The 10,254-nt window shown below is 45.2% G+C and overlaps 1 protein-coding gene across 1 annotated transcript in view; it reads right to left on the bottom strand.

Moving 5' to 3' along the window:
• Positions 1–872: 872 nt before the first annotated feature.
• Positions 873–10,254, bottom strand: part of LOC108571353 (replication initiator 1-like) — a 20,973-nt gene continuing 11,591 nt past the window's right edge. Inside the window, exon 5 of the mRNA XM_017933370.1 lies at positions 873–1,203. Within this exon, the coding sequence (XP_017788859.1) occupies positions 935–1,203 (269 nt within the window). The 3' untranslated portion in view covers positions 873–934. The remainder of the gene's footprint in view (positions 1,204–10,254) is intronic.

The following is a 10,254-nucleotide window of genomic DNA, read 5'->3' as shown; positions in this document are numbered from 1 at the left end:
TACTTTCTTACACGTTGCCCGTTACAAACGATCGAACGAGATCAATTGAAATTGCGTCGTTCGCGAGACTATTCTTTCGGAGAAAAGTAAATTTCTTGTTGTATTCTTGTACCGTAAAACACAGAGAAGTATTGCAAGTATTTCAAGATTAAATTAGTCTCGTTCAATCGTCGTAATGCAGATCGTGCAAACGTCTACTTAATAAGAGAAGTACAGTGAACGGTTATCAATACTTAACGAACGATTCAACACGGAGAATAGCACTCGAAACAAAGGAATTTCACTCTGGATCTCCCTCGACCATCGCCAATCGACCACAAGTCCCCCCAATAGAATCCACGAAAAATCTCTAACGATACGACGCAAAAAAACAAAAGTCGCGAAAACAACGAAGTCGACGAATCCAGTAGAGTGTTTTTCGCCCAAGAAGAAGTATCTAAATCTCGTCCTATATAGTACTTTCTTGCTCGCGTATGGAATGTACAGCTTTGGTAACAATAATGCGCGTTTATATCACTTTTTGCACGCTCGTTCGTTTCACAAACCTCTCTCTCTCTCTCTATCTTTCTTTGGAATAACGTATCGGAATGTACGGTTACATTCCACTCGACGAACTCTAGAAACGCCGCTCTTCGTGAAAGCAGCGTAATTGCACTCGAAGAAAACGAACGCTTCCTCCGTTCGAATTCATTTTAAATAATAAATACACGAGAGTTCGTCAGAAATGTACAAGTCGGTGTACACGTGTGTGCGTGTTAATGTAAAAAGTTCGTATTTTACTTCGACGACGAAACAAACGCGCCGTTGTCGAAGAGTTTCGTTTCGATTGCACCATTTTCTTATTTCTTTGTTTGTTTTTTGGGGGTGGGGGGGTGAGGAAAGAATTCAATTAAGATTTTCAACCTGTTCCTCTTAGAGGATAAAAGTGTACAGTTTAAGGAAGTAAATTCACTGCATTCGGCGGGTTGCCGTTCGGCAGGGAGTTTTGTCCAGGAATTGAACCAATCGGCGCTCGTTGAGTCGTGTTCAGATCAGCGTGCTGAGTCTCCCGATGCCTTCTCAGGTCGACTTTCCGTTGAAAAGCTCGGCCACAAAGCTCACAGGCGAACGGCTTGAAGCCCGTGTGCTTCCTCGAATGCGTGATCAGGTTACTGCTCTGAGAAAACGCCTTGCCGCATACCTGGCACTTGTGCGGTTTCTCGCCTGCAACAGAAATGTCGGAAAAATCGTCAGGCGCGTTTCGTTCAAACAGAAAGTTCGTAATTTCAGAAATTTCTAATCTCGGAAATTAAACAATTGCCTACTCGAGGATTCTTTCAAACCTTTCGCTGCGCAATTATTTGGAAATAATATACACACAGTTTTTCCTCGCTGTTTTTCATTTTCACCGAGGAAAGTGTCAAATTTCACAGTAAAAAGAATAAACGAGTTAAAAATTACTAATCTCAGAAATGAAACAATTGCCTTCTCGAGGATTCTTTTAACTTTGGAAATAGTATACACACACCTTTTCCTCGCTGTTTTTCATTTTCACCGAGGAAAGTGTTTTTAAATTTCACAGTAAAAAAGAATAAACGAATAAACTCTATCCCTCTCTGCCTCAAATTGTCAAAACAGGCTCAATTAAAATTTTGACAGCCTAAATCGTCCAAATTCAACGTCCCAAATTTCAATGCACAGAAGCTTCCGAAAAATGGCCCAAATCTAAGTGACACGATCCCAAAAAATTACCATCCTGTTGCTCCCACGCCTCATGCCCCCCGATACAACCATAAAGAAGCATCTGAGCCTCCGCAACAAGAAACGAAACCCCATCAAACCCGATCGAAATCTCTCCAACGACACACAAGAAGCCATTGCACGCGTTTCTTCCTCGACATTCTGGCGGTGAGGAGCGTTAATTCGGAGCCAGGCTGACCCCTTAGCCTCTCTGCTACGAAAGCTGGACGAAACGAAGCTCGACGTACACTGTCGTGGAAGGTGTAGGTGTGTATGTAGTAACAGGCGGGAAAGGGGGGTGGTATCAGAGATGCGGGGCACGCCCGGTCAAGATTTCCTCCCAAGCGAGAATCTCAGCCTCCCCGGCGGCGAGGCAGAGAGAAGAGATCGTGGCAGACAGGGCGCGGAGGGTGGAGGTTGCAGCCAGGTCTCGGTTAAACTATAGCAAGAGTGGGGGAGAATGTGTAGAGGGGTGGATGGAAACGGGTAGGGTAGCCGTTCGTTTCTCTCGTGGCGGCCGCGAGTTCTGATTGGCGGCCGGGGGCGGCTCCAACCCCCGGGTTGCCATGGCTACCGGGGATAACCCGGCGGTCGACGTTGAAAGAAAGAGAAAGAGAGAGAGAGGAAACGAGGTTGCCGGGGTAGGAGGAAGGAGGAACGATCGGATGGTTAGGAGGGCGGATAGAGAAAGAGGAACGATTTCGAAGAGAGCGAGACGGTTCGTGTGAAAAAAGTAGAGGAAAAAAGGATCGGTCAAGTGGAGAGGAATTTTCGTGAACGACGGAGAGACAGAGGACCGCGATACGAGTGAAAGAAGAGGGTGGAGAATGGTCGAGCAATGTGAACTATGCTAGGCAGGAGGGCAGCACAGACCGGTTAATGGACTCCCTCTCTATCCGTTCGTAACGTCCACTCCTCCGTGGCTGCCCAGAGAGGAGAGTGCAGGAGATACCAGGAAGGTACACACGCAGGCGTGCACATATAGCCCCGAGAGATCGCTGCGAGGCGGTGGGTGGATCCATAAACAACTCGTTAGCCGAGCCTTCAATCTCGCCACGCCGATACGACCAGGCCGTCGATCACCTTTTGCGATTATACCCGATCGTTATCTTGATTTCTTTTCGGATATACTGCCGGCCGTTTTGATTTCTCCCTATCGCGGTCTGGGGTGATTTTTGGCACGAGGAACGATCGTGGATTGAGGAGCGAGGCGAAGGAGGTTGATGAAATAATTAACGAGGGAGAAGTTTGGGAAGGGGAAAAGTGATTGAGACCTCTTTCTAAACGTGGGATGAATGATAAAACGGGAGGATGGAATTAGAATGAAAAATTCATTGAGAATTTAGTATATTAAATTGCAGGTGAAAGGGGTTAAAAGTTAGACAGATGAGCAATTTCTCTGAGCAAAAGATCAATTGAGAATTTCACTGAAAATTACTCAGGAGATTACGTAGATCGAGAATTTGCCTAACGAGAGGAAACGTCGTGGGGTAACGCGAATTTCGCGAGGAGAAGAACCGCAACGATTCGTATACACTTAAAATCGAGATTCAAGGGAGAATTCAGGGTTAAGGGTGAGTCGTCAAGGGCGTGCTGGTGGAATTTGTCGAGGGCCGCAGCTCGATGAAATTCCACAAAGTTCTCAGCGCACGGATGAAACGGCAGAATGAATAGAATTTTCACGGCATTAAGCGAGAAGCTGGAGAACCGAAGAGAAATGAGAGAGGAGAACGAAACGCCGTTTGGAATTTACGCGGCAGTAAAATCAAAAACTTCCCTCCGTACCTCCGAGGTTGCCTTCGAGAAATCTCATCGAACATTTATACTATCCACATAAAAGAAGAAAAAAGAAAAGAAGAACCGGTATCACTCGCGAATCAACGAATACAAAAATTCCTGCCTCCGTTCCTGCAAAAATGTATCATTCCCTATAAAAGATGTGGAAATTTCGCGCATCGAAAAATTCCTAAATATTCGTTCACGGTGAATTTCAAGTTTCCACCGAGGAGAAGGACATTGAACGATAGAATTTCCGTTCGCGAGAGAAGAAGAGCGAGACAGGGAGGACGTCTTCCGGAATTTACGCGCTCATAAAAATCAAGAACCGTCGGGGCTCTCGCACCGAGGTTGCCCTTTTCGTCTTTATCTTCCAACGAAGCCCAGCCACCGTGGCTCCAGATGCTTTCGTCTGCGTTCGTGAATGCACACCGGTGTGCATTCTATGTTTCCCCTGACCACCATTTCCGGTGCACACCGACGAATACAGATACGTGGTTCACCACACCAAGTCTAGTCGAGTCAGAGACACGTTACACCAAACATTCGCAAACAGATACACACACGCACGTTTCTTCGTTCGTGTAACTACGTACATATACGTACATGTGGCTTCAAGGCAAAGAGAGATCTGGTCAAAGATTTAACCTGGCTTGCAGTACAGATTCCGTGCTCTCAATTTTTCAAACGAAAGAAGCAGAAACGAAAAGGAGGAAGAAGCAGAGGTAAGAAAGTCGAAACTGAGAGCCCCTGAGGTTTAAGACGCCATTACACCCCTGGGCTGTCGGCCGACGCCCCTAAAACTATATTAAACTCCCGGAAATCTTGCTAGGGGTCCTCTCTCTCTCCTCCGCTAATTCCCTCCCTTCTTCGCGTTCCTTCTGCCTGCCCACTAGAAACATCATCCCCCGTGATCCTTCAACCCCTACGGCTCGAGGAACTCTGGAGAGCGGAAAACCAAGACGGTAGTTTGATCGTTTCTGCCGTCGGGACAGACAACTTTCCTTCTCCGCTCGTTTGCCCATTCGATGGTTTTGTTTTGGCGGTCCGTCTATGGAAAAGGGATATTTCTTCGTTCTGTTTATCGGAGGATACACGCGAAGGAAAAGTTTCTCGTGATTGGAAGATCGTTGAGATTTTGTTTTCTTACGATTGGACTGCGAATTTTTATGCAATTACAGCATACAAGAATACCCAAAACAGATGAGAGTAACGCTATGATAGAGTTTCTTTCACATTTTTATGTGAAAAGAGTTGAGATTGTAATTCCAAGTGAATAATGCATACAGTAATTAGCAAAATTATAATATTATCGAAATTTGCAACAGTTCTCTACAATTTTCTTACACCTAACCTACCCTAATCCTCACACTCTTAAACTTGACGTAACAAAAATTCTCAGGCCTATGAAAATGTCTCCCATTATTCATAAAACGACGAAGTAACTTCCAAAGTGACAGAAAATAACAAGAAACAAAAATGCCCACACGAGACACTGTCGCGAGAGTTAAAGGGTTAAATCATTCGACTTGAACGGAACAGAGGAATTTTTCTAATGGTCCTGTTTGAATTTCAACGGAGGAAAAACAGCAGCGAGCGGAGAGGAGTGGCCGAAGAAGGGAGACGAAGGTGAGCTGGACTCTGGCTGAGGCATTGATTTCCTCTCGTCTTCATCGACCACGTTCCGACCCTCTGGGAGCGTCCCTACCCTCTAACAGAAATCCTCGCGAGAGACGAGAGAAAAGAGAAAATCGAAGGAAAGTACCATATCTCATATTTCATATCGGGGGAGGGCGGCATGGATTTTCTTGCGCGTCTGCAAAGCTTCGCGTAAGCGTTACCCGGCGACGTGAAGCGGATCCTTTCCCAGCTAGCCCCACTTTCTGTCACACGAAACAACGAAGAAGAATCCAGGTGCTTTCATTCGGAATCACCTCGACCATGTTTCGTTTCGTCCTCGATCGATCAATAGAGAATCGTGGAGAAAAATTCTTCCAAGAGAATTATTTCATAGAAAATCCCTATTACCATTGGAGACGCTACCACGATATCAAGTTTAAATGGTCTAGATTAAAACATAGAAAAAGATGCAACAATATTACATAATCACTGACTTAGCCAAAGATTCCTGGAATCTTAGTTACTTCTTAGTGTAACTGATCTCAATTGATCAATGTCCGACTGGAACGAAACGAAACTGGTTGATCCTCGGTTACTCGTCCAACGATCTACCATCGAAACACCTAAACTTCGTATCATTCCTTTTATTACACGAATAAATCCCTATAATACATTATTGCATATTAATAAAATTAAAGATTCTCAAAAATAACAATAGCCATTTTTCACCTCAAAGTGGTTATTAATCACAAAAAAAAATATTTAAATATTTAAACAATATTTATTCGTATAAATTTTTGCAAATAACTTGCAACTCAAAAAATACACGTTCTTCAAACTTATTCTAACTCGGTACCAAAAGTACACCCTATTTGCTCCTACCATCAAAGTAACAGCGATTAACCATCACTTACGTCGATCTACGAAGACAACCACCCTCGCTATTTCCAATTCCTTGTCGTTGTAACAATTCTACAGCTTCGCTCATTCAGCCTCGTTCACTCGCCGCCTGTTACCAGTCCCGTGGGTCTAACTGGTCCAACAACGCGGTTGTATTTACTATTTCACGCGTACACGGCTTCACCCCCATGGTCACCGCGCGGATGAAGTGGCTGGCTGAAACGCCAACACAGCGCGATGCGTTGTCGACGAGCCTACAACGACGAGGACGAAACGCGGCTATGTACGCCGCGTTTTACATGCCGTCGCGTATACGACGAGGCTACATCGTTTCCACGACCGATACAGGGCGGCACGGGTGGGTGCAGGTCCGCCAATGACAAGAGCACAGCCCTGGGAATTTGCGGCGGTCGAGCTGCAGCTGGAAATGTTTTGCACGGTACTGATATTCCAGCCTGACGACGAAATGCCTGGTAAACACGAAAAAATCGTCTGGTTTTCGGGGATGAAAAATATCCCGGGTTCGAGGGCATCCACATTGCCAGAAGCGTTTCGCGTGCAATGTGAAAAGTGCCGCGGTGATATTTTGGGGGAAAAGAGTTGCTCGATGACAGTTTTTCCAAGTGGCGATTAAAAAGTGTGCTTCGATTCTCTTTGGACACACTTTTTCGGTCGAAGAAATCATTGTGGGATTGAATTGTGTTTAATTCTAGATTCATCTGACAATTTGGAAGATGACACAGTAAAATGAGGGATGAACAAGGTGTTTGAATATCTCAGTAAAATATTTGAGACAGCGAGAGATTTTATTTTTTTTTTTTTAATTTTTTTATTTTCTACATTTATCTCTCAGTTTCTATAAAAATGGAGTACAGTAGAATTTTCGTTATCTCGAAGATAGCGAGAGCAAGTATTTCGACATTTGTCGAAAAAGAAATGGTACTTAGACTGAACAATGTCGTTTCTGAAAACTGCTGACATTGGAGAAGAGAAAGAACGAAGCTACAGTTGAATGGAATTTCGCTCGTTCTCTCGTGCATATTACGATGCAGATGCGTTTCTGATTGCCAGCGTTGGCGATAATTCGAGAAGGGTGGGCCGCAGGTTCCGTGGCGGAGGAAGGAAGAAACACGATACCGGGAGCTAAGTCTGTTAGCTCCTTAGTGCTTTCGGTATACCGCAGGGATCCGCGGTAATAATCCTCTCTCCCGGACGATCACGGCGGATGTATGGCTATTAAATTATTACAGCGTCGATCAACATTAGGAATCGTGACAAATCCGATCTGCGCGCGAAACGCCCTTTTTCCCAGCAACCCGCTTTTCCCCGTGTGCGCGCACCTTAATTGACAATTGTGACTCAGAGCCGACTTTCTCTTATCCGCTCATTGAGATTGCCAGGAAAACCGTTAATAGTCCCTGTCTCCCTTATCGACGCGAATTACATATACGCTCAAATTGCTCGAAGAATCCGATCGTCTACGATAGATAAAGTAGATACGACTCCCCTCGAGAAGGAGCACGAAGGAGAGGACGGTTAGCAGTGACCAGGAGATAAGAGAAATCATGACTTCTAATACCTTAAGCTGAACTTCAGTTCAATTAACGCGTTGTATCAGATCGAAACTAAAGTGGAACGAGAAAAAATTACCGTTATGCGATAACTTTGCGTGTTATCACGCTTCGAGGTACGAAGTCCGAGTGTGTAAAATCGTGATAATATCGAGGGGTCAATTCTTCATTAATTCGAAACAATTGAAATCCTAGAAAAATTCTAACTTCGGAAGCAGCAATTATCTTTGGTGTAATGAAAGTAACACATCTATCTTAGCAAGATAGAAGAAGATGCCACTCATCAGGCATGATCGATTCAAATTCCAACATGGAAGCTGATGAAAAGATTTCATCGCGAGCAATTCCTGGTTTCTTCTTTCTTCGGTTAACCGGTCTCAAGGGGGACGCGAGATAGTTGCATATGAACGCGTCGATGCAACGTTCGCATTCTGGGCGCAGTTAATTCCAAGCCCCGAGGCTGGGGCTGGCGGTTCGAGCTGCTGGTTACGCGGATAGGTGGAGAAGCGAAAAAGGAGGATACAGAGGGATGAGCGGCGGCGAGAGATATGGCGGGCCAGGTGGAAGGGGTTGACGTGCTTCTGGCATGTCGATATCCCTGGAAATTTAATCATGCCGCTTCACTATGAACACTATGCGCCACTCGCCGCTATATGGATGATGCCTTGGTTCCGTTGGAACGTTATACCGGCGAATTTGCATGTTTAATGCGGTATCGGTTGCTTATGCCGCCTCACCGACGTGACATTAAATATAGCGCCGCGCGGTCTAACGAACGCGAAGGTTCTATCTATTTACACCATGCCGGTGAAGTGTTCTCCTCTTCTATTCGAACATTCGAATTATCCGGATAAAGAATCCGTAATCAAAAATATCCGAATAACAAACGAATCGAGAAATTCAGCGAAGGAACTTCAGAGCCTGGGTCAATTTTGACCCAGGCACAGTTACCAGAGGGTTAATACAATTTGCAACTAATAAATCAACGTTACAATCCCATAAAATTCCTTTCATACCCCCGTCACTTTTTATCGTCTCATTTTCCATCGTTGGACACACCTACGAAATTTCAAAGTTACCAATATGGGTACCAGTACTCCTCCGACGAATCTGCTTAGCAAAAATGCATGGTACACCGCAGAACGCGGCTCGAGTCGCACGTGAACTATTATTTCGTCGGTGGGTAGGGATGCGTCGGCGTCGCTAACGAGCCGTAAAGACGAAAACGGGACGAAAGATGGGAAGGTGGGGCAACAGGGGGAGAAGGAGGGGGAACAGGGCCGGTCCTCGGAGCATGTCGCGAAGTTTAAACAGCTTAGAGGGATGTTGCGGCGCCCCCGATGCTTGGGGCGCCAAGTCAGCCGGAAACCTCTAATAGCCCCGTCTCGTCTACATGGGAACGACAGGGACGTACACGGGGACAGACAAAGATAGAGTCCACAGGCGTAGCCACAAAGGTGGCTGTATAGGTTGCACGGTTGTATCTAGCCGGGTATACGATAACCGCACCCTCGAGGTGAGTTTGAGGGAGACGTTCGGCCAGGTATCCCTACATTAGAGCCACCGCTAAATTCATAATACGCCGGCGAGACGCGTCCGTATCTCTTTCATGTTTATAGAGTTGTCCCGTTTAGTTACGGACACGTCCCTCTCAGACCGCAAACCCGGCAAACTCGCGTCTACGCCATGGGAATTCGTCGTTTATCTACATCGATACGACGGAGAATTATCTGTCTTTTGAAAAGATGCCGAAGACAAAGTGAAATTTTAGCGAATTTTAAAAATGACTAATAGGGACAGGAGAAGTTCCGTATTATATTTATTAGAGAGGCTATATGATTTGCTGTGAGTTCAATGCTTCAGATATAGATTAATCGTGACTACCTCTTTACGCAAAATTAGATAAGACAAATAAAGTGTGTCGCGTATGTAAGTCATATACACGGTGACAAAAATAGTACTCAAAGAATTATGATACTGAAAAATATAGATAATTCCAATTTGAATACTTGTCAATCTCTATTACCGTGTTTTAGCAACGAGTAATTCAAATTGTCAATAGAATAAACTTTAATTGCAACGGAATATTCTTTCTCTTCATTCACGACGCGTTGTACCAGAGATCGAGGAACGGTTGGTATAGAATCGGCTCTCAGGTTGATCGAAATAAAACGGCGGAACGTAGTACGAACGCCCCGGGAAATCGCGTACGAGCAAATCGATGACGATTTACGACGAGCGTGATTGAACCTCTGAAAAGGCGAGCCATCTCTTTGCAAGTGAAGTGCGCAGCATCTCCTGAAGCATAAACATCGGGCCTATCCTAGGCTCGTCTACGTGATGAGATCGGAGAGTGTACAGACGGTATACAACTAACCCTCGCCCCGATCTTCATCCCTATCGACTTTACTTTGCACACCGACGGTGGACAGGTTGTGTTTATTGTGAAAACATCGAGGCCACTGTTGTGCGTTCGATCGTAGTAGAGAGGCATGTGTGTTTAAGTGCGCATGCACCCTGCAACTTGATTGTCCTGATGCCAGAAAGACGTGGGTTTTGATCGATAACATTTCCCTGTAATCACAAACCATGTTGGGCTTGCCGCTTTGTAACCGATCACACGAGCTTTCAAATCTACCTCGACAAAACGAGAGAGAAAAAGATTCTA

Source organism: Habropoda laboriosa, unplaced genomic scaffold, assembly GCF_001263275.1.
Source record: "Habropoda laboriosa isolate 0110345459 unplaced genomic scaffold, ASM126327v1 scaffold57, whole genome shotgun sequence".
Lineage (NCBI taxonomy): Eukaryota > Metazoa > Arthropoda > Insecta > Hymenoptera > Apidae > Habropoda > Habropoda laboriosa.
The sequence above is the reverse complement of the archived record's forward strand: the minus strand, read 5'-3'. Positions and strand labels throughout refer to the sequence as shown.